Source organism: Hippoglossus stenolepis, chromosome 17 (genome assembly GCF_022539355.2).
Source record: "Hippoglossus stenolepis isolate QCI-W04-F060 chromosome 17, HSTE1.2, whole genome shotgun sequence".
NCBI classification, from domain to species: domain Eukaryota; kingdom Metazoa; phylum Chordata; class Actinopteri; order Pleuronectiformes; family Pleuronectidae; genus Hippoglossus; species Hippoglossus stenolepis.
The window spans coordinates 20803310-20828231 of NC_061499.1; the positions used below are offsets into that span (position 1 = coordinate 20803310).

At 40.6% G+C, this 24922-nt stretch overlaps 2 protein-coding genes across 3 annotated transcripts in view; one reads left to right on the plus strand and one right to left on the minus strand.

The window, feature by feature from the left end:
- The window catches only part of LOC118124524 (transmembrane protein 106B), a 36904-nt gene extending 12228 nt beyond the window's left edge, over positions 1-24676 (minus strand). The window contains exons 1-8 of one of the 2 annotated variants that reach the window (XM_035182424.2): positions 24559-24676; positions 20623-20817; positions 20328-20391; positions 19172-19331; positions 16610-16750; positions 16470-16519; positions 12689-12742; positions 12429-12603 (exon numbers count right to left, since the gene is read on the minus strand). In XM_035182424.2, coding sequence (XP_035038315.1) covers positions 12465-12603; positions 12689-12742; positions 16470-16519; positions 16610-16750; positions 19172-19331; positions 20328-20391; positions 20623-20809 — 795 coding nt within the window. In that variant the 5' untranslated portion in view covers positions 20810-20817; positions 24559-24676 and the 3' untranslated portion in view covers positions 12429-12464. Of the gene's footprint in view, positions 1-10420; positions 12604-12688; positions 12743-16469; positions 16520-16609; positions 16751-19171; positions 19332-20327; positions 20392-20622; positions 20818-24558 lie in introns of those variants that run through there. The other variant, XM_035182423.1, reaches the window with a different exon arrangement.
- LOC118124526 (apoptosis regulator BAX-like) lies at positions 249-7372 on the plus strand. Its single transcript, XM_035182426.2, has 2 exons — positions 249-311; positions 6139-7372. Exon 2 carries the CDS (start codon positions 6641-6643, stop codon positions 7238-7240), a length of 600 nt encoding a protein of 199 aa, XP_035038317.2. The 5' UTR covers positions 249-311; positions 6139-6640; the 3' UTR covers positions 7241-7372.
- Positions 24677-24922: the final 246 nt, after the last annotated feature.

Genomic DNA, 24922 nt, shown 5'->3' on the forward strand with positions numbered 1-24922 from the left:
TTGGTCCCCTAAGATGATATATCAGTGGTTTAAAGTCGAAAAAGCTGCTGCAATGTGTATTTCCATGTCCTCTCTTCTGCCTCGCTCTGGAGCTGCAGACAGAACAGGCTGTTTTCGCCTGCCTCTTGAGCCTCTCCTCTGATTGGCTGACTGCACTTTGAGTGACACGCAACCAGGCCTATCACCGGACTCAATCTGGCACATTTGACGATCTCTCTGGTAAACACAGCTGAAAGACACGTTGTTATGTTTGCAGCTATAGAAGACCAGCCACACATTTGCAGTAGGTTACAACAGGATGTTTCTGAATGGTAAGTTACACCGTCCTCATGTTTGTTCAAGTTTTAGCAGGACAGTCGGTCAATGTAGCAGAACCCCTGTCCATGTTAGTGTGTATTGTATCTCTCTGTGTACGGTGGATGCTCATCCTCCTTCCTGGCTGGTGGTGAAGACACAGATGCGGATTGGAACGGCATCAATCCCAAACCTCCAATCATCCTGAAGCACTTAAGCTTTAACAATGCTGTGTGAAAGTAACAGCGTGTCTGATGAGAGGATAGGAGAGGCCCTGATCAAAGAGGTCATTGAGGAGGAGCTGAAACATCGCTCATCCTCCCTGGTGTGGAACTAAAGAATGAGCAGGCGGACAAGTTTGTGGACCAGCTGGGCACATTGGTTCGCAAAATGGTGACAAAATAAAGGATGACTTGGAGATCCAAGATGGAATAGATGGGCTTGCATGAGGCTTCAAGTGGGTCAGATTTAAGGAAATGGCAGACAAGGTGTTTGAGCATGGAATCACCTGGGAGAAGATTGCTATTCTCTTCTATATTGCCGGCAAGTTGGCAGTCAAAATGGTGGAGGCTCATCTGCCTCAGTCAGTGATGGAGATCCTGAGGACCCGGACCTACAGCCAAAACAGAACGTTATGATTTAAAACCTGACGGGGCACTTCTATTTGTAACCGGCGCAGCTTTTGTAGTCTTTACGGTAGTGGTTTAGCGGATGAGGAAACGCACAGACCAATTGCATGCGAGTTAAGCCATTCCACGTGATATTACTCAGCCAATCAAGTCTGTGCATTCCAGGCGGTAAACATTGCGACTCTAGGGTTAACCCTAACCCTGCGGACAGATGAGAGAGGTAGAGGGTTACACACGAAAAGACGGTAGAAAGAAAAGAAAGATAGCGATACAGGTAGAGAAAACAAAGGGAGAGATACAGAGGAGTGAGACGGAGAAAGGGAGAGAAACAGAGGAGTGAGACGGAGAAAGGAAAGAAACAGAGGAGTTGAGCGGAGAGGAAAGACAGGAGTGAGACGGAGAAAGGAGAGAAACAGGAGTGAGACGGAGAAAGTTGAGAAACAGAGGAGTGAGATGGAGAAAGGAGAGAAACAGGAGTGAGACGGAGAAAGGGAGAGAAACAGAGGAGTGAGACGGAGAAAGTGGAGAAACAGGAGTGAGACGGAGAAAGGGAGAGAAACAGGAGGGAGACGGAGAAAGGGAGAGAAACAGGAGTGAGACGGAGAAAGGGAGAGAAACAGGAGTGAGACGGAGAAGGGAGAGAAACAGAGGAGTGAGACGGAGAAAGGAAAGAAACGAGGAGTGAGACGGAGAAAGGAGAGAAACAGGAGTGAGACGGAGAAAGGGAGAGAAACAGGAGTGAGACGGAGAAAGTTGAGAAACAGAGGAGTGAGATGGAGAAAGGGAGAGAAACAGGAGTGAGACAGAGAAAGGGAGAGAAACAGAGGAGTGAGACGGAGAAAGTGGAGAAACAGGAGTGAGACGGAGAAAGGGAGAGAAACAGAGGAGTGAGACGGAGAAAGGGAGAGAAACAGGAGTGAGACGGAGAAAGTGGAGAAACAGGAGTGAGACGGAGAAAGTGGAGAAACAGGAGTGAGACGGAGAAAGTGGAGAAACAGGAGTGAGACGGAGAAAGTGGAGAAACAGGAGTGAGATGGAGAAAGTGAGAGAAACAGGAGTGAGACGGAGAAAGTGGAGAAACAGGAGTGAGACGGAGAAAGTGGAGAAACAGGAGTGAGACGGAGAAAGTGGAGAAACAGGAGTGAGACGGAGAAAGTTGAGAAACAGGAGTGAGACGGGAAAGGGAGAGAAACAGACGAACAAAGTGGGGAGTGGGATATAAGAGGGGAAGAAAGTGATTATAAAACTGTTCAATTGTTAAGATGTGTTGAGATTCATTATCTGTAAAATTGGTTGAGACTTTTGAGTCAAGATGTGAAACAGAAAAAGGAAATTCAAGCTTTTGCTCCTTTATTTTATTTTTCTGAAGTTAACCCCTTTATTTGAACATGCACAATTTTCACATTTTATTTATTTTCTCTTATTTTGAAATGCAGCCCTACTTTTATTTAGTTAATGAGAGAACATTATACATATCTGCAATCATACATATATGTTCAGTTCTATGTTATGTGACAATAAATATTGTCAAAAAGTTTTTGAATCGTACTGAATTCATTTGATTTGACAGTCAGGTATTTAGTACATGCAGATGTTGATACAACTACTAGGCTACTTAAATATATATCACACTAAATAGTTAGACATTAAGATCTTCCGACTTTTGCTTCAAGAAATTTTCTCTAACTGGACCTCTTTAAATTTTAGTTGAATACCCCTGCTATAGACAGAGAGGTATATGGCTTTGGCAAAATATTAGAGCCTTTGTTGGATGATATTCAATCTCTTGAAACAAAATGGATGGAGTTTGAAATTGAGGGTCAGAGTTCTCTGCTCTATGGCACTATCTGCCTCCTGACTGCTGATAATCATGTTTGCCATTCACTTGGAGGGTTTTTGGAAAGCTTCTCAGCCAACGAATTTTGCCATTTCTGTCAAACTGACAGACAAGCTGCCCAGCATGTGTTTGATGATAATCATCAGGACTTTCGCAATAAAGTAAACTTTAAAGAAAATGTCATGCTTAATAATCCAACTCTAACTGGTATAAAGGGAGATTCCTGCATTTTAGAGGGCGTGGCTCTAATTGAAGTCAAATTACTTTTGAAACATTTAATCTACAATGAAAAGCTTTTCACCTGAGAGCAGTTCAATTACAGACTGGTAAGCTTTGATTACAGTTTTGCAAATGAGAAAAACAAACCTAGTGTCATTCTTAACCTGAGAACATCAGAGAATCCTATAAAACAAAGAGCCTGTCAGAGGTGGTGCCTCTTACTCTTTTTACCCTTCCTAATAGGAGATTTTATAAGAGAGCATGATCAGCATTGGAAATTGTTCCTTCTACTCAGAGAAATATGCAGTATAGTATTTCCCCAGTTGTCAGCAAAGGACGTGCTGTCTTTTAAAAGCAGTTGGACATAGATCACCACAATGTATTCAAGAGTCTTTATCCTGACAGACAGCTCACCCCCAAACATCATTTTATGATTCACTATTGGTGCATGATATTAAAGTTCGGCCCACTTTTGAAGTAATGGTGTATGAGATTTGAGAGTAGGCATGGCCCTCTCAAAAGGCATGCTCATGTTGTGTGTAACTTCATAAATATTTCTAAGACTTTGGCCTATAAGAATCAAATTCAAAGTTCGTTTGACTGGAAATTTAGTGAACCCCTTCCGAAAAAAAAAAAATGTGTCAGTTACAAAAGCTTTCCCGGTCATGGTCGGTTCTTTGGAGAAAAGTGATCTGTTCATTGAAAATTTGAAAGCACTTGGGTTTAATATTAGCACTTGCAGCACAATTCATGTGGCTCACTCTGTCTGTGCACTTGGACGGACATGAAGAGTAGAGCGTCTCTTTGGAGAGATATTACACATTATTCCCAAATGTGAATGTTCGCATGAATAGTTTGTTCAGTTAGTTTTTTAACTGGCTCTTAAAATTGAACAAGGCAATTGCAAAATGAGTTGTTAAAATGTATTTATTATATTTTGTGTCTCTGACGGGTTTTACAGTTGTCAAATAGACTGATAATGCCCTTGTTATTCTACTGACTCAAATATGTTACTGAAAATCCAGTTTGAGGATTTATTTTTATTTTGCAAAAAAACATAAACAACAGAAAGATGTGTTAAATAACACATCTTTTAACGAACAACAGTTACAGATGTAGTTTAATCTTCCCAACCTATAAGTTAAAAGGCTGTGATCACTTCAGGACTTCTTCTTTTGCTTTTGTTTATTGGCACAAATATGTCATGTCACCTCCCAGACGAGTGAATCCCCTGATTCAACTGAAATTAACAAATTTTACTCCAATTGTTATTTTGACTTCTGGTGTGATGAAGCCATAACTCTTTAATTGCAAACATTAGATTAAAAACATGTCTTCTGATTGTGGAAAGATTAAAAACAAACGTACTTTCTTTTAAAAGCTGGACAACTACAACACACAGACATTTGAAATTGTGACCACCTGCCACCATCAGAATGTTCACCTCTAACTTTAAATTCCAAACTAATAAGTCAAAGATTATTCCTCAATAATGGTTTGCCATAAAAACTGGGTGAAACATGGGTGATTGACAGCTGAGACTGACTTGTGATTGGTCAAGCATGTGCATCATTGACCCTGTTCAGACCGCTAAGTACGTGTGTTCACACCTGGCATTAAAATGTGTCCTGAATGTGTCGATACATCCGATGTCGAGTAACTTCTGCTGTGAGCTGACTGGCAAAGATATGGCGACTTCAAGTGGAACTGCAGCAAATTCTGTAATTTCTTTACAACAACACACTTTCGCTGAACTGAACTAATCAGTTTACAAATGATGAACGTAAGCGGCGTTCACTCCAGCGAGAGTGATACGATGATGATTTTTTAATCATCATCAAATAAGCCATTAAGTGAAATACACACACACACACACACACACACACACACACACACACACACACACACACACACACACACACAGAATGCTTATCGTCTTTACTTTCGAATGCTGATTACTTTTCAGACCAGCCAGTCAGTCTGGGTCTGCAGGTTTGACTGCATTCAACCTGTTCTTTGACATCATGTCAAGATTATCAGTCCTCCCCCACCTGTCACTTGGATACCAAAACCAAAATTTAAAAGACAAAGGTCGGTAGAACAAAGGCCTCCGGCAGGTTCCTTAGGTGTGGACAGAAAGCTTTGATAATACACACCAAGGCCGTAGTCATGAAGTGAACATTGGGGTGGACCAAAATCTCACAACTTATTATTAACACACAAGATTTTTTATGTATTTTGCCATTTAAATCAATTTGTTATACTGCATTTTAAGTCTAATGTGTGCTTTGGCAATATAAACATGTTTATGTGTATTTTATATAACTTTATATATGTTTTACATTATTATTTTTTAAATACAATTACATAAGTATATAAAATTATACAAAATATAGACGCGCGGACGTTCTGTGATTATGACTCACAATGTCAATTTCATTCATGTGTTTAAATCAGTGGTCACCAGCCTTTTCGAGCCCAAGATCACTTTTTAACCACAAACTTAAGCCGAGATCTAATTTCATTCATTTAATTTCATTAAAGGCTGAATGTACAAGAAATAAATATACACAAAGAAGGGCAGTTGTGCAACTTTTTCCATTCAATTCACAATATTCAAATTAATATCAATTCATATTTACAATGCAAAATATGAAGCTTCTCAGTTCCACAACATGTTCTGCAGAGGAGCTGCTACTGCAGCACAATGTTTGTACATATAGGCTTTGATTTGAATATGGCCACAAATATGATTATTACCCTGTATGAAAGAAGTCCCTTGTACTAAAATAAATACCAGTACTACACAGTATGAAGCCGTGCATCTTCTGCTCTTGCAAATATTTCACAATAATAACCCCTTTTTAAACAAGGGAATGGATTCCATCAACAGAAACGCTGGAGTGCTTTTATTTTGAAAAGGCATACAGAAAGTGTTGCAACCATTTCTTTGTGACATAAATTCATCAGATAAACATTAAAAATCAGGTTAAAGATAATTGTTTCTGTTTATTCTGCTGTGAACCACAATGTGAATCTCTCTATGACACAAATGTATTTACAACACTTTCTGAACACGTTTCAAAGTAAAAGCACTCCAGCGTTTCACCTTCTGAATCCACTCATTTGTTCCAACGGGGCTTTGATTGTTTTCGACAGAAAGAGGCGCGACGACAGCCAGTGAGTCCAGAGAGTTGGGGGATCGACCGTGAAGACTGGGAGATCGACCAGTAGATCGCATTCGGCGGGTTGGCGACCACTGGTTGAAATCAATTTAGCTAACTTAGTATTGGGTTTTATAATTGATTCAATGAGTTGGAAATAAACTCATGAGATGCAAGTATTCTAGTTTTAGCATACGATCAGATAAGAGCAGGTTTTATTGTGAAATATTAAACAGGGGAGGGTTATTCAAACTGAGAATCAAAATGGTTACTATTTTATTGAAACAGAAAGTGGAAGTGGTTCACAGAAACCAGCCTTTAGTGGAACTTACCTGACTTATGACTCATCTACTATCAACTCCACCTCTCACACACACACACACACACAAAGCTCCGCCTACTGAACCGTCGAGAAGAGGAAGAGTCACTGAAGAGAAGCAGAGTCTCCGAGGAAGTTTCTCTTGAAGTTTTTCAGAGAAAGTTTGTACTTTTTAACCATGGCGTGTGAAAGTAACAGCGTGTCTGATGAGAGGATAGGAGAGGCCCTGATCAGAGAGGTCATTGAGGAGGAGCTGAAACACATACCCTCCGAGGACGTCCTGTCCTTCACCCTCCCTGCTGTGGAACTAAAGAATGAGCAGGAGGACAAGTTTGTGGACCAGCTGGGCACATTGTTCCGCAAAATTGGTGACAGAATAAAGGATGACGTGGAGATCCAAGATGGAATAGATGGGCTTGCACAAGGCTTCAAGTGGAACAGATTTATGGAAATGGCAAACAAGGCGTTTGAGCATGGAATCACCTGGGAGAAGATTGCTATTCTCTTCTATGTTGCCGGCAAGTTGGCAGTCAAAATGGTGGAGGCTCATAAGCTTCAGTCAGTGACGGAGATACTGAAGTGGACCGTGGACTATTTCAAAAAGTATCTCTTGGGCTGGATTCGGGGACGAGGAGGATGGATCTGCAGTTTCTCAGAACTGGCGGTGGCGTCCGTGCAGATCACGTCATCCATGAGCTCTCACAGAGGAGGCCTTATCATCATCTTCTTCACCGGCATAGCTCTCGGAAGCTTCATCAGCTGGAGACTGACCAGATGACTCTGAGGCGCACCTTGTTGCCGTAAAGATGGTTATTTTCCCCTCTAATTTTTTTTACAATTTCTCTGCAAAACTTGAAAACTTGAGGGTGACAGCGATGACTCTAGAGCTGCAGCCAGTAGAGCCAGAAACAGTAAAGGTTGGGTGGGGGGTGGGGGGGTGGGGGGTTAGTCTATTCGATGAGTTGGTATTTGAAAGAAACACATTTTATTTGTGTTTGAATTGTAACATTGAAAATCTGAAGCAGACAAACATCCTATGGAAACACACCACCCACTGTGTGTGAATGTAGCTGTGTGGCTCCCCTCTGTCCTCCTGCCTTCTTTCCTGTTTACCATCTCTTCATCATGGCACTGCTGTACATTTTGTTTTGTGGTCAGCAATGTTATGAGGTTCTCTGTTTAAACCTTTTAATTGAACACTGCTCTGTGCTGTTTGTTTTCTGTTGGGATAGTCATTGCTGAATTAAACTGGAAATTTCAACTTCCTAGGGCAGTACTTATTCTAAACTTGCCTGTTGCTATGGTGCAGTTGGAAAACGTACAAAAAAACAGGTTCATCCTACCTAGTTTATCTGTAATGAAGATTATATAATCACTATTTTCCATAAAATGAAACTGATTTTTGCTTTATTACTGTTCACGTGTGGCTTATATATCTTGAATGATTTACGGAACTCCTGTTATTTTCCATACATTGCATGAATGCTATTTCATTGGTCTGTTACACAACAGACATAATATTGTATAATATCTGTAATTAAAATCAATATGGAACATTACAGCAACAAAAGGGATGTTGTGCTTTTACTTTGATTGAAATCATCACCTTTGCTGTGTTTCTGTTTCTCAGGCTGAGATTTCCTTTCCAATAGTCGCTTTTTTATTCAATTATTTACATTGAATGTATCGTTTTTCCAAATTGCACCAATCTCAGCACTGCACTATTTCAGTTGATTTACAATTCACATACAAAGATGTGATGTTATCAGTGTCTTGATTCTTTGAGTATGATAACAAAGTTAAGGTTTTTTATAACCATATTTAATCATAAAGATAAAACAGAAACGCTTGAGAGCAGATTTGGAATAATGTCGTTATAGAGGTAAGGCCATTTAGCCTTAGCTGACACGAAAAATGTAACATTGTGCAGGGGGGAGTGGAGGGGGACATCAAAGTGCAATAGTCTGGGGCATGTGTGTGCGTGAAAGATGTGAGATGGGTACAGTAAACTGTGAATGTGTAGTGTGTGGAGCCCTTTGAGCCGTTGATAACAAGCTGTTGATAAAAGTGCTATATACATGCAGTCCGTTTGCCTTTTACCATTTTGTAGGGTGAGGTTAGTAGATAGAAAAAAACAACCTCACTCCTTGATTGTAAAACTTTATTCAAAACACATACAGAGCAACAACATGTCAGAAGAGGTAGGAGTCATGTTTTTTTAAAGTTATTGTTCAAGTGGGTTGTTAAGGGTTTATGTTAGGAGTCCTAAATAAATACTACTACTACAGTGAAGTTTTCATAGGGATTGTTAAAGGTGCATTTTGGATTAAATAACAATTCAAGTTAGCTTTTCTATATAGGAACAAAAGTTACAGATGTAGTTTAATCTTCCCAACCTATTAGTTATATTTCTATGAAGACAGAATAAACACAATTTAATATAAACTGAACAAACATTGCTTCTCCATGTTGACTTTAATATACATATACCTATGTTTCTGCTGTTTAAACTCATAACTGTGTACAAAGCAGCCTCTTCTGTGGAGCAGCTTTTACTCCACGAGAGCAGGTGGATATGAAAACACATGGTGAAACACAGCCAGAAAGATCTGGGGCCTCATTTATATCAGTTTCGCCACTTCTCACGCAAACGTTGGGATTTATATAAACAAACTTGACGGCAAAATTTGCACATTTCCACGAAAACGTACCCATGCGTACGAACATTTTGGAGATGGCGATGCAGACGTGAGGTGGTGAACTGAAGCCAGATTGATGACCCACTTCATCATTAACACTAAAACTAACTTTAATTTAATTGAAGAAGACATAAAACACCTTACAGCAAATTAAGTTTAGATACAAATAAACAGTGGAGTTGCAGAGCCGAGTCATTAATAGGTTTTTATAATGTCTTCTAACACTGTGCGTGAATGAATGGATGAGGAGGAAACGAGGGTTCAGCGATCACAAAGAGTTTTTGTAACCATGACGATGACTGATCAGCTGATATAGATTCTATAGATCTGTGATCTTTGTGCTGAACTGAGTCCAGTAACACACAGATCGACCGACGGAACCGAACCATCCCAGTACAAACACGAGCATATAATAATAATTCTGTTAGATTCTATAGATTGAGGACATCACATCTGTCTCTGAATTTAATAATCCTGCAGTTTTGGATGATTAAACTACGAACAGGCGATACAACAAGTCCCCTCACATTCTGATAGTGTTTTTCTTTTGACTCCACCTTTGAATTGGATCTTTTTTTTATTTCAGGCTCCGTTCACTCTATCGTGCTCACTCTCAATTACTCTAATAACAGCAGCAGCAGCAGCGTATCAGTGTATTTTCTTTATTAGTGACATCACTGCTTTCCCATAAAATCTCTCTTCACCTCCACCTGACTAACAAACACCTCGATGTCAGTGTCAGAAAGTTTCGCTTCCTCTTCTCATCGCTTGATGCCGTGACTGTCATGACTCATGGTGGAAACCCATTGGTCAGCAGGATAATTTAATATTCATGAGGTGCTTTGTATTGACCACTTACGGTTGAATGTGGGCGTGTACAGGGCGGACATGGCAGCAGATCCACATTCTAACATTTCCGGGTAGACAGTGATTTATAAAGTGAACATTGCGTTCAGGTGTGCATGGGCACGGTTTTATAAATCTGTTTTTTTTCTTTGCTTACGCCATTTACGGCTTTCGTGCGCACATACACTTTTAGTATGAATCTCACGCACTGTTTAATAAATGAGGCCCCTGATCACTACAGGACTTTTTCTTTTGCTTTTGCTTTTGTTTACTGGCTGAAATATGTCAAAGTTCCCCAAAGTTGAAGATGATGTGCAAGATGTGATGAAATGAACTTCCTCCCAGATGAGTGAATCCATTCATTTCACTGAAATGAACCAATTTTACTCCAAATGTTATTTTGAACTCTGGTGTGATGAAGCCATAACTCTTTAATTGCAAACATTAGATTAAAAACATCTATCCCGACAGTGGAATGATAAAAAAAAACAACTTTCTCTTAAAAGCTGGACAACTACCACATTAGAAATTGTCACCACCTGCCCCCATCAGAATGTTCACCTCTAACTTTAAATTGGAATGCAACAGGAAAGCCTCCATTTTAGCAACAAACCAATACTGAGCACCTGACAGCCAAAAGCTACTATAGGCAAGTAAGCAGATTGTAAAAAAAACAAAGCAGATACTATTGATAAAATTAACTTATGTCAGTATCCGACAGAACAGCATCTGAATATTTTTGTGCTGTAACATCACCATGTTTTCATGACTTATCTTCACAGAGCTCGACACACTGTGGTGGATACACAGGTTTCAGAGAACTTGAGACCAATAATAAAATGTGCCCTTTAAATAGACTTATGTAGTGCATTATGGTTTAAATGTTATAAATAATAATGATGTTTTTCAGCTTATTTTTCTAACAAACGCCCTTTTTTCACAAATCCAAGATTATGTAAGAGCATTGTCATGATAACAGATGTTATATTTCAGTCGACATTAGAAAACATTGAATCCAATACTTAGCTTTCAGCATGTGAGGCAGGAAAACAGAGCAATCACAACAACCCTTTAGGCTACTAGATACTCTGGATAATAACTACAGTTGAAATATGATGGTGACTCATGTAACTATGAACCTAATCTTACATCATGGAAACGACAGATGTGCCACCACTTCTTATATTGAAATTAGTTCTGGCATCAAACCTCAACACTGCAAACAAAGATATCAAAAACAAAGTTGGTATTGAAATTCTGGTATTATTTTGGCACTTATATTAGAGATAAAATCAGCAGTCCTACATAAACAAAAGAAGACAACTTAATGAAGCAGCGACAACACTTTTTGTTAGTGAAACGGAAATGAACTGCTCTCAGCTTTCAGACGGTGGTGGAAGATAAAACTCCACATCGCCTCACATTCTCATACACTACAACACACAAGAGGTGGAAAAGAGAACGGAAAAGTCAGAGCTGCACCTGGACCATCAAACACACACCCACGTTTGCAACTGAACAGCAGGCCACCTAAACCAGTCGACATTGTGGAGTGCACACTGCATTCATCAGGGAGAAAAGGTTTGAGACATTCGGTAGAATTATATATTAGCATCTCATAATAATTAGATTCATATTTCAACATTCTGAGATTTGAAAATATCATATAATTAAAAGAGACTCACAAATATAGGCTCTGTATCTTAAGGCATGAGAAGCATACCTCCCAATTACAAGATATGGATCTCAGAGTTACAAATATTTTGTTTACTTTATGAAATATCGATATGATTTAACTAAATCTAATTATATTATATTGTAGCAAATTCTCCTCTTAATTTCAAGGTAATGATTTTGTAATTTTAAAAGAGCTTAGATATTTTTTCTCCCAACTGTCAAATACAGGTCTTGTAGTTATGACACGTGTAAACTCTAATTGCACTGTTTAGTACTTACTGCAATTATCTTTTCATAACTACAAGTATTATTTTTGCTCAACTGTTTCCTTACAATTACGAGTCATGGGTCTTGTAAATATGAAACGCCTTTGTATTATTTCAAACACGAGTTAAGAGAAACTTAGTACTTAGTAGATAAGGATCTCATAATTATGAAACAGTTAACTTGTAATTGTGACAGAAACATCTTTTGGATACAGATCTCTTAATTAGCAAAGCGCTCCTGTATTTATAAGGTTGGGTTGATTTGCTTTCTTTGCTGAATGCAATGTGCGTCCGCACACACACATCAACACTTTTGCTTTGCAAACTTTCCTGGGTGCAATTCTTATCTCAGTGTGGACTTTGTTAGTGTTGGTTTTGAATTCCAATCCACAGTATCATGTCAACAGCAGATTGTTAGACCCTGCAGGTATAGAAGAAGAGGGAACACCGTAAACCACCTAAGGTGACCATCCAGGGCCTGAGTCAGGGCCAGTGAGGAGCACAAAGGTGGGGGTTACTCAGCAGGATGTGGGATGTTGAAGGGCTGGGGCATCCCTCTGATAGAGGTGGTGTTCCCTCCACAGTCCACATACTGGTACATCTCCTGAGACACCTGCTCCACGTGGCCAAAGTACGTTGTTGTGACAGTCACTCTGCAGAGGGTGGTAAGGCACAGGTTGGAGCTTACACAGTCAACTCAATGGTGTAGATTTGATTAGGAGGATCGACACAACTTACTGCATCATGACGACAATGTTGTGAACCCTGATGGTTTGCAGGGTGCAGTAGTCACTGGGAAATAAAACAAATGTTAGTACTTGTGCATTGTGGAGCAATTAAAAAATTACTGACAGTGTTTTCAAGCAGGGAGAATTTGAAAAAAACTTGAAAAATCTACTGATGTCTGGTTGGATTAATAACAGTAAGGATTAATACATCACAGTTAAGGTGGGACTCTCAAATTCAGGGGTGTGCCTTATCATATAATAATGCTGATATTTAACAAAAAATGGCTGAATCATGATTTCAGTTGCATTCCAACAATAAAATATTCTTACCTAATTACTACATATTGTTTCACAACTGCTGTGAAGGACACAAGAACAGCCATGCTGGCAGCTCTGTGAGGTTCTACTGATCTATCTTAATACAGATACTCTAAATGGTGGGGGTGTGAAAAGAGGCCGTAAGACTGGAGAAACTCTTACATAAGATCAACTCTTTTACATCACACTGCTGCTTACGAAAGGTTAAATCCTTGCAGAGACAAGTGTGAGGAAAACGAAAGTGCACATTTGAATCTAAACATGTTAGGAATTAGGAGGGCCTCTTGCACTTGCCCAGCCGGTTCCTGCTCTACTTTCTGAGCATTCATTATATACACTCACCGGCCACTTTATTAGGCACACCTGCTCAATTACTTGTTAACACAGATAGCTAATCAGCCAATCACATGGCAGCAACTCAATGCATTTAGGCATCTAGACGTGGTGAAGACGACTTGCTGAAGTTCAAACCGAGCATCAGAATGGGGAAGAAAGGGGATTAAAGTGACTTTGAACATGGCATGGTTGTTGGTGCCAGACGGGCTGGTCTGAGTATTTAAAAAACTGCTTATCTACTGGGATTTTCACGCACAACCATCTCTAGGATTTACAGAGAATGGTCCGAAAAAGAGAAAATATCCAGTGAGCGGCAGTTGTGTGGACGAAAAAAATGCCTTGTTGATGTCAGAGGTCAGAGGAGAATGGGCAGAGTGGTTTGGGATGATAGAAAGGCAACAGTAACTCAAATAACCACTTGTTACAACCAAGGTATGCAGAATACCATCTCTGAACGCACAACACGTTGAACCTTGAAGCAGATGGGCTACAGCAGCAGAAGACCACACCGGGTGCCACTCCTGTCAGCTAAGAACAGGAAACTGAGGCTACAATTCACACAGGCTCATCAAAATTGGACAATAGAAAATTGGAAAAACGTTGCCTGGTCTAATGAGTCTCGATTTCAGCTGCGACATTCAGATGGTAGGGTCAGAATTTGGCGTAAACAACATGAAAGCATGGATCCATCCTGCCTTGTATCAACGGTTCAGGCTGGTGGTGCTGGTGTAATGGTGTGGGGGATATTTTCTTGGCACACTTTGGGCCCCTGAGTACCAATTGAGCATCGTTTGAACACCACGCCTTGTTGAATCTATGCTACGAAGAATTAAGGCAGTTCTGCAGGCAAAAGGGGGTCCGACCCGGTACTAGCAAGGTGTACCTAATAAAGTGGCCGGTGATTGTATATCTGCTTACTGATTTCATAGACTTGCCTAACTGTATGTGGAAAGCATATCTTATGAACAGTTAATCTAATCTTCTAACCTTTACACTAGGGCTGGGCGATATGGCCTAAGACACGATATATATCTCGATATTTTGTACATCTCCTCTAAATCACTGTACAAAGGTTAAATTCATAAAAGTCCACAGGAAGTGGCTAAGCTAGCAGACGGTAGCATTTCCGACAGTCCCTGAATGCACCTCGTCGGGAAGATATTCGGGGACATTTAGGCTTAAAACAAAAAGGTGTAAACGACATTGTTACGAGTCGAATATAAATGTCGGGGTCTTCTGATCATTGAGCAGCTGTGGCTCATAGAGGAAACTCTATGGTGTGTTTTCACTGTTTGTTTCTACTGTTCTTCAACAAAGTCACTGACCGGCTGCTTCACGTATAACTTTCGCTGGAGTGAACGCCGTTCATGTTAATCATTTATAAACTGATTCGTTCGGTTCAGCGTTCACAAAGAATATGAACAAACTGTCAATAACCGTCTCTGAACTCTCGTCAACTCACTGGGGCTCTTCACTTTCGCTCTCTCGTGAGCAGTCTGCTGTGAGAGGGGCACGAGAAGAGAGAAGCGAGAGAAGCGACATGCATTGTATGAAAACATAACACTAGTTAAGTAAATAATGACAGCCCATTTACAATGAGCAATGCTCTAGTTCAGGGGTATTCAACTAAAATTTAAAGAGGTCCAGTTAGAGAAAATTTCTTGAAGCAAAGGTCCGGAAGATCATAATGTCTAACTATTTAGTGTGATATATATTTAAGTAGCCTAGTAGTTGTATCAACATCTGCATGTACTAAATACCTGACTGTCAAATCAAATGAATTCAGTACGATTCAAAAAACTTTTTGACAATATTTATTGTCACATAACATAGAACTGAACATATATGTATGATTGCAGATATGTATAATGTTCTCTCATTAACTAAATAAAAGTAGGGCTGCATTTCAAAATAAGAGAAAATAAATAAAATGTGAAAATTGTGCATGTTCAAATAAAGGGCTTAACTTCAGAAAAATTAAATAAAGGGAGCAAAAGCTTGAATTTCCCTTTTTCTGTTTCACATCTTGACTCAAATGTCTCAACCAATTTTACAGATAATAAATCTCAACACATCTTAACAATTGAACAGTTTTAGAATCACTTTCTTCCCCTCTTATATCCCACTCCCCCACTTTGTTCGTCTGTTTCTCTCCCTTTCTCCGTCTCACTCCTGTTTCTCTTCCTTTCTCCGTCTCACTCCTGTTTCTCCTGTTTCTCCACTTTCTCCGTCTCAACTTTCTCCATCTCACTCCTGTTTCTCCACTTTCTCCGTCTCACTCCTGTTTCTCCACTTTCTCCGTCTCACTCCTGTTTCTCCACTTTCTCCGTCTCACTCCTGTTTCTCCACTTTCTCCGTCTCACTCCTGTTTCTCCACTTTCTCCGTCTCACTCCTGTTTCTCTCCCTTTCTCCGTCTCACTCCTCTGTTTCTCTCCCTTTCTCCGTCTCACTCCTCTGTATCTCTCCCTTTGTTTTCTCTACCTGTATCTCTATCTTTCTTTTTCTTTCTACCGTCTTTTCGTGTGTAACTTGCCTCTAACTCTCTCATCTGTCTGCACTGTAGAGTCGCAATGTTTACCGCCTGGAATGCACAGACTTGATTGGCTGAGTAGTATCACGTGGGATGGCTTAACTCGCATGCAATTGGTCTGTGCGTTTCTCATCCGCTAAACCACTACCGTAAAGACTACAAAAGCTGCGCCGGTTACAAATAGAAGCGCCCCGTCAGGTTTTAAATCATAACTTTCTGTTTTGGCTGTAGGTCCGGGTCCGTACGGGACGGCTTCTGGGTCCGGACCCGGACCGCGGTCCGCCTGTTAGTGACCTCTAATCTAGTTGTTCGAGTGATTTTTAGGACAAGCTGGTACTGCCACCATGCGGTTTAAGTTGAACATGCAAATATAAAAATTATTTCTACTGTTTTCATTATAAAGATATTTTACTTTTACTCAACTAGCTATTCTTTGGTAAGAATCTCTTAAACAGAAGAAAATAAAAGCTTACATTACTTTTACTGACAGGAAGATGCTTGAAAAAAATCTATTTCCTTCCCTATTTACATCACAGCCAGAGCTGCTGAGTTTAAAAAAAAATCTACATGCTTTCCATGCTCTGCTTCTGCACACACAATACTTACTACATGTAGCTCATCTCATCTGCGATGATGGTGGGAACCATATAATCAGTCTGGAAACAGAAAAGCAGTAAATAGTAAAGCCTTAAGAGTTGTATCCACAGAGACAGGTGGTGACCTGGTGAACAAACACTGAGCTGTACCTGTTTCTTGTCCAGAGGGCTGATGGCAATGATGTTTTTGATGCGGGTTTTACCGATCACTGTCTTGGCAAACTGCACCTGCGCTGTGATGTTGGCAACCTCCACTGAGTAGTAGTTGTTGTTGGTAATGTTGAGAGTGTTCTGAAAGGAGAAGTAGCAGAAAGGTTTAAAGGTCCAGTGTGTAAGATTTAGGTGAAAGGGATCTATTGGCAGAAACTGAATATAAAATAATTGGGTGATGTTTTCACTAGAGCAGTGGTGACCAACCTTTTCGAGCCCAAGATCACTTTTTAATTCCAAACGTAAGCCGAGATCTACCACCCTGATATCTTCCAAAAACCTCACTTAGGAGGGTCATATTTATTATTTTTTGCAATTTCTGTGAAAGGCTGAATGTACAAGAAATAAATATACACAAAGAAGGGCAATTGTGCAACTATTTCTATTCAATGCACAATATTCAAATTAATATCAATTCATATTTACAATGCACAATATGAACCTTCTCAGTTCCACATCATGTTCTGCAGAGGAGCTGCTACTGTAGCACAATGTTTTTACATATAGGCTTTGATTTGAATATGGCCACAAATATGATTATTGCCCTGTATGAAACACGGACAAAACCTGTCATCCGGTGGTGACTGGACTGATGCTTGTCTGGGGCAGGGCGTGCAACACTTGGGCACTTTTCTGTACTTGGACCCGGAGCAGGAGAGCTACTCCGGCTGCTACTCGCAGGAGAGTGAGTGTTGCCATCTTCACCACCCTGGGAGCGTTTAAAAAAACGCGGATATTTTTATCTGCTTTTCAGGTGGTTGATGCGACATGTTTTCCGATGGATGCTCTCTGTCCGCTGGTGGGAGTGTGCTCACCTGTGTGTGCGCGCACGTGTCACACAGACAGTGTGACTGAGTTCCATCCATCGGGATGGAACTCCGCCCTGCGCGATACAGAGAGCAGAGGAGAAATCTAAACGCGCGACCATGTAGAGACAGAAATGACATGCCGTCGTGTAAATAAGATAAATAACATAAGGCCATTTAGTTTGTTTAATAAAAGAGCAAGCTATAGACCTGTTTTATAGGAAAGGTAACCTTAAATGACTTATGTTGAGATCTGGCGCTATATTAAAAAAAAAAAAAGTACTTGACCTTCCAGGGGGGGTGGGGCACCCCCCATAATATAATGGTAGGGGAAACACTGCGTATTAACTCTGCTGCATAGATCACGTGATCATGTTTACAGCACCCCGGCTCAAACTCTCCAGACATCTTCGTCTGTGTCGTCTACGTGCATGACACTAATTTTTTATATCAAACCCCCCCGCGCTCGCGGTGAATCCGGGAGTGAATACCCTGCTGTGTTCACACATCGACTTCTCCTAGATTTCTACTGACTTAATACTAGGAGGTCAGGCGGATAAAGACTGTAGAAACTATGGAGGGGCTCACTCGGTCTGCGTTCACACATGTACCTCCTCCAGAGACAATACGGAGGATGTGCACAGTCCAGTGCATGTCTAAAGGAGCTTCAGTGACCCCATGACAGGCTCACTCCTAGAAAGTATATTTGCATTTGATTTGCTCAAGATGTTTCTTCATTTCAGACTTCATTGTTTTATCTTCTTTCACGTTTGGATGTGTTGTTTAATCATAGAGCTCGTTTTTATTTTGTTGCTCACAGTATTTTCATTTGTTTGTAGTTCGATGAAATCTTATCTTAAAGCAGGTGACTGGAGTTTGACCGAAAGGCTCATTCTTGATCTGGACTAAAGCGAGACTCAAGTGTTCACTTGAATCATTTTAATTAAAGCCAGTGTGGACTTATGATCTCATGACTCAAACTAGGGTTAGATTTAAAAACAGCTGAAAACAGAAAATACTACTCCCACCCCTTTTAAAGCTCTGACACATCACTGCTCTATAACATTTGTCTCTATCTTAAGCTCACCACCTACTCAGAATAGTTTAGGTAGATCAATGCCTGAATACATCTGGTGCAACTGGTGGTCATCTAGAAACTCAAAGCTTATTAGTCCTAATAGTGGCTGGGTGCTCCTTTTCCCCCGTAAAAGGTGTTCTATCATTATATTTCTTACAAATACTTGCTCCTGCCTGCTATTCACTTCAACTGAAGCCTGCACATTGGACAAATTCCTTGCACGTGTTTCAGTCCAGAATTCATCTTCGTAGGCCTCGACCGTGCAGATAGCAACAGTCGGCAAACAGAAACACTGACGCATGATGTTTGCAAATGGGGAGGGTACTACTCTTGTGTTTTTCATCACCTCATTGGGTACATTATTACACGACTGACTGCAGCATCACTCATGTATACAGTTTTAAATTTGTGATCACTCTGTTTGTAACCCACATCAGAAACATGTCGTCACATCCTTTTTCTGGGCTGCACATAGCCTTTTTCCGGCAAAGTCTGGAGAGTTGTGTACGGCTTTACCCGCAGTTTGCCTTTCACACATGCACAACACAGCAGGAGGTTTTCGGCACAGGCGTGAATCACACTGCAGATTTCAGTAGTTTCAGGAATGGAAAAACTCACTGTGATGTTGAGATAGACGCTGCGCTTGTCTTGGTCGTAGCTGACGAAAACAGACTTCACCCCAACATAGGAGACGTCGATGGAGCGAGGGAAGAGGAAGAAGACGGCCAGACTGGACAGTAACAGGCAGACCACCACTGATGCTGAGACATACAACTTCCTGAAGGAGACATAGACAACTGCTTAAATTCCTTCCTAATCACACATTGATAACAAAATGTGAGACGAGTTACATTCTAAATGTGCACACTTTTTTGTTGTTTAGTTGCTCACATTGTCAAACAGTTATTTAGTCCTGGTAGTAATTGCGCCACTCAAGAATTAACAAGAGGGACATTAGCCCTGGGCAATAGGCTAATACTGTGATACCATCTAACCAAGTTTCTGTGGAACCATAGTGAGTAAATATGACAACATTATTTTCCTAATTAAATTTTTTCAAGAAGCCTTACTTGTGTTGTACTGCAAATTTTGTCCATCTACATCAATAATATTCTTGTTATTACTGCATCATAACTTTCAGCCATTCTTCCATCACAGTAAGAGAACCATAGTGCATCATATGTGCAGTACAGGGAACTTCCACCGTAAATGACCGTCTTAAGAAAAGGACAATGTGGAGGATAAGGAAATCTGTTCTGTTTACTTCATGCCATACATAGTTTTAAAAAAAAGAAGACATGGCTTGTTGTGGTTATCCAACTTACTGACCATCATCTCTGTACAAAGACTGAAATATGACTTTATTTATTTTTTTGATGTGAAATAAAACATTTCAAATAAAAACCTTTTTTATGACACTTCCAATTCCCTTTGGGGTTGATTATACCATCAACACTTTTAAATAATGTAGCCATTTCCTCAATTTAAACAGCCATATACTTTATTTATTCGGTTCCTCATTTGTTGCTCTTAAAATGTGTTTCTTGTGGCCATGCCAAAGTAAAGCACATTTACAAGTTTATAAATTAAGTTAAAAGAAAAATTATGATAAAAACAGAGAAATTATTATATTGCTTGCGTTGGCCGTGTAGCTTTAATTCTGCAATCCCTATTCATGCATTAAACTGTTGATTGTGATGTAGAAATTGTTAAATATTAAATAGTGTGGGTTGTTTTCTACAAAAGACACAAACATACAGATGCAAGTACTTACGTCCTCCTGGGCCGTAGCCTTTGGTCACTGTATGGAATCAATGCCACCAATTGATTTTCTTGTCCTGAAACAGACAACAAACACTGATGAGTCACTATTAGCTGTGAAGAAACTGAGTCCATGGCACAACTACAGCCTATTTTACACCATCCCCCTGGTTTATCGCTGGGTTATCACTGGTCACTGTGTAATTATGTTGGACTAGGCCATGTAAGACAGCGCACTTTTCAGTCTCCATTCTGCTTCTATAAGAGTTTGACTTTCTCCACCCAGGCTGTGCACACAGGGGTGTTACCTCTGGGTATCCTCCCTGTGCCCTGACATGTGGGACATGTCACACTGTCCCGTCCTGTGAACTCCACGTAAGGAAACTGGGCGACGTCTCCGTCCTTGCCATCCTCAGTTTGGGCGTCCTCAGGAGAGGAGAGCCGGTCCTCGTCATCGCCTGTCTGCTTGGTGAGGTGGGAAAATGACTTCCCCATTGTCACACCTAGAAAACAAGGAAGGCAAACAAATGAAGTGTGTGGTTCGCAGTATAAGCTCAGTATTACAACATTGCCCACACCTGGGCTTAGTAATTGCTTTACACCAAAACAAAATTGATTCATGTTTTCCACTATATTCATTGTTTCAGCGGTGTTCCACTGCTGAATAATTATAACCAGCGCTGCTACAGGATCAGGACAGACACACAATAAAGGTCCTGTCGGAGGTCAGAGTCTGCTTCCTCCTCACTCCCCCTCTGACCTGCCCTCACTTTACACTTTAACAACTAACAGATCAGAAGTTATTAAGACACGTACAGGCTGAGGTTTACTTTGTGTGATTACTTTGTTTGATTTCACTCTCGAGGTTATAAGACACATGTTTAAACCTGCTACACAACAAGGGACGTAACATGACAGGCACAGTCAGGACATCAGGGTTAAAGTGACCGGAACGATCAAGAGTCAAGATCCGACATCATCGATTAATAACTAAATACATTTTGTGACGTGAAGAGGGACAGAGCAGGCAGACACACGCAATGTTTTAACTTCATTGTTGCAGAAGAAGCGACGCCCTGTTTATCCAGGAACATAAATATGAGTTCAGCAGGTTTTTATATCAGTTCAAAGTGTAAGTGATAAGAAAACATCGGAGGAGCCGAGTCACTTGTTGACCTGCGAAGTAATGCGCCTCAGTGCAGTGGCGCTGCTAAGGGGGGCAACGTGGGGCCAGGTGGCGTCTAGACTAGACCCCACCTGTCTAAAGTCTAAACTGCTGAATCTAAATCGAATCGTGAGGCTAGTGAAGGTGCACTAGGTACCCCCCCCCCCGGTTAACCTCAGGATTCTCCCTGGTTACTCTATAATAATGTGCACTAGGCCTTTAAAGAGAGCTTGCTTTTCAGTTTCCAGTCTGCTTGGTTGTCTGATTTTGCAGAGCAAATGATTAATTCATGTATGAATACAATAGCCAGCTAATGAGTGGCTGATGAAAATAATCATTAGCAGCAAACCAAACAATTAAAATTGATTGTCACAAAAGTAAAGTTTGAACTCTAGTTGTCTTTAAGGATCCTTCTCTCCCAGGCACTAAACTCCAATACTAGTGAGCTCATAGTCTCACACTTTACACTATTATATAATGGAAACATTAAATCAGTAAATTGAGTCTTTATCAGACAGAAACAGAGACAGGACAAGCTGGTGTCACTGTCACAGGATAGTTAGAAATATCTTCTTTCATCTTCAAACAAGCTATTGGTTAAATAACTCAGCAGCAGTTCCACTTCTGACATATGTCTGCCATACGATTCTACTCAACAGTACCTCCAACGCTTTTAACTTTCCCTTTGCAATTTTTCCACATTTTTCTTTAGAGATAAGTGGCAAATAAAGTTATTACATTTATTGATTCTGACAGTAGAAAATCATTCAGATGCTTGGATCTGTTCTTTCATCTGATCAAGTTGTCAATGAAAAGTAAATAAGCTGCTTTCCCACAGTGTGTTATCTGCCGTGTCAGTAAATCCACAGGTCAACACGTTCAGATGTTCATAATGAGGAGCTGCTTTCAGCCTCTGGTTACCAAACAAAGTGGATTAGCTTGTGTGGCGTTAGTATGTCCGTTCTTTAATTAACTCCAACCGTTAGCTCAGTTCAGGCCTGAAAACGTCCAGTTTGAGCTGGTGTCCTGTAATATGCTGTCAGGGGAGAAGTTACTGTCAATGTGGGTGTAACGTTAGATCACAACATGAGACCAATCAGGCTAAATTACCTGTTACAGCAACATCCCACCTGAATAACAACAAGCCGGTGACCTAGTTTAACTGGGGATCATGGCAACCGGTGATTTGTTGTCCTTATTCCAGATGTTGTCGGTTGCAGACTCGGTCGCAGATTCGTCATTTTCACAAAGCGCCTGTGTGTGAAGTGCGGCGATACACTGAAGGTCTTGTTGAAATAATCATCAAACAAAAACCCATCACGATATAATATAATATGTCCGTGCCAACATCAAGTTTAGACAACAATATAAATCATATGGGTAGAAAAATATAGTCGAAAAACTTGAAGAATACACACGCGTGGTCAGCTCCACGCAAAAGTGCTTTTGTTTGACGCTTGTGATCATTACAATGCACACAAAACAAACACATCCCTCACATCAACGAGGTGGAAACTCCTGCGGTGTTTTTGTGAGTAAAGTTGGTGAACGTGCTTTTATTGAATGTGTTAAGCTTCATGTGTCCTCCTGTCGCTGCTGGCTAAAGTCAGCAGACGTGATTTTAACCCTTTGATAGACAACATTGGTCAAAAATGTCCCGTATTCATTTCCTGTGTTATTTCATGCATGGGTGTATTTTTGAAAAAAATACACTCTATCCAGAGTGTATGTATGGCTGGTCGCAATCTTTTCAGACTTACGGTTAACGTGTTCATAAAGATGCTGTATGAATAACAGGATGAGGAAAATGAGGAGGCAATTCTTGGTCTTGATTCTGAGTCTGAAATCTCTGATGCTGAGGACCTAGACTTTTTTCTACAGGATCTACAGACTTTTTTCCAGCTCACTAAATGAAGAAAGCTGCTTTCATGATGTAGAAGATGAGTCTCCAATGTCATCAAAGGAGCCTTCTCCTAAATGAAGATAGCAAAAAAAACACCCAGCCATGCATGAAATAACACAGGGAATGAATACGGGTCATGTTTGACCCATGTCGTACATTAGAAGGGGTTTGAATAGCTTGTGTATCAAAGGGTTAAAGTGAGGAAGAGCATTTCCTCTTCTACACTGAACATTGTATTTCCATCACAAGGAGACTTATCCTGTGAGTAACCCGCTGTAGATGAATCATCGTTAAGCATAAGGACACATGGCAAACAATGCAACATGACCACAATCCGTTTGAACATGAAATACACAATCAGTGAATCCACTCAGCCAGAGTTGTCCTATTTGCACAGGGTATTTGACTCACTCCTTCGACTGACACAGTTCCAACAAAGCACAGTGTCATCTGACAGAAGAGAAGAAATACACAACACGTTGTTCGACAATGAAGACGTTAAGTTAGTTTTCCAGATTTGCCTCGTCACACATGTGTCATGTTGACAACACACTTCAGACAGATCATCTGTTGATAACACACAGATAAATAGCACTTGCAGAAACTACAAAAAAAACAATGATGAGCGTCAGCTGCGACAGGAGGAGGAGGACACATGAAGCTTAACACATCCAATAGAAGCACGTTCGCCAACTTTACTCACAAAAACACCGCACGAGCTTCCACCTCGTTGATGGGAGGGATGTTTTTATATGACTCGTGTTTGGTGTGTGTGCATTGTAATGATCACCAGCATCAAACAAAAGCACTTTGTCTAAACGAGATGTTGGCACGGACACATAACATTAACTCGTGATGGGTTTTTGTCTGATATTTATTTCAACGAGACCTTCAGTGTATCACCGCACTTTGTGAACATGACGAATCTGCAACAGACCAACCACATATGTAATAAAGGCAACAAAAATCACCAGTTGCCATGTTCCCCAGTTAGACTGGAACACCGGTTAGCTCGCTAGCTAGCGGACAGCTAGCAAACGGTCGAAAACGAATGTCAGCCATGACCAATAACGCAACTTACCAAGGTAGTTGCATACAGTTGCAGTGTATCCACGTGAAGCAGATGGACGAAGTGAGACAAACAGTGTTATTTCAATGAAACGGGTGAAGCATTACCTGAATGTGACTGTTGGTTCAGAAGACGTCAGCAGATCGTGGCTCGTGCAGGTTTGTTTATCTCCTGTGAAACACACATGCGCAAATGTGACGCAGTGACGTCACAGAGCGCGACTGCGTCATGAAGCAGAAACTTGATCAGGACAAGACTGGGACTCTTTGTATGAGGCTTTGTTTGGTTTCTATGGAAGCCCATTTCCGCCACTGTGATGAAGAAAATACAAATCCTGTATCTCATTATGAGATACTAAGTCATAATTATGAGATACAGGGTTTTACAGGGCTTAGATAGATAAGTTTCACACATTACAGAAGAGAATTCGAGATTTTCTTTTCTTTGCAACCTCATCATATTAGTGGCCAA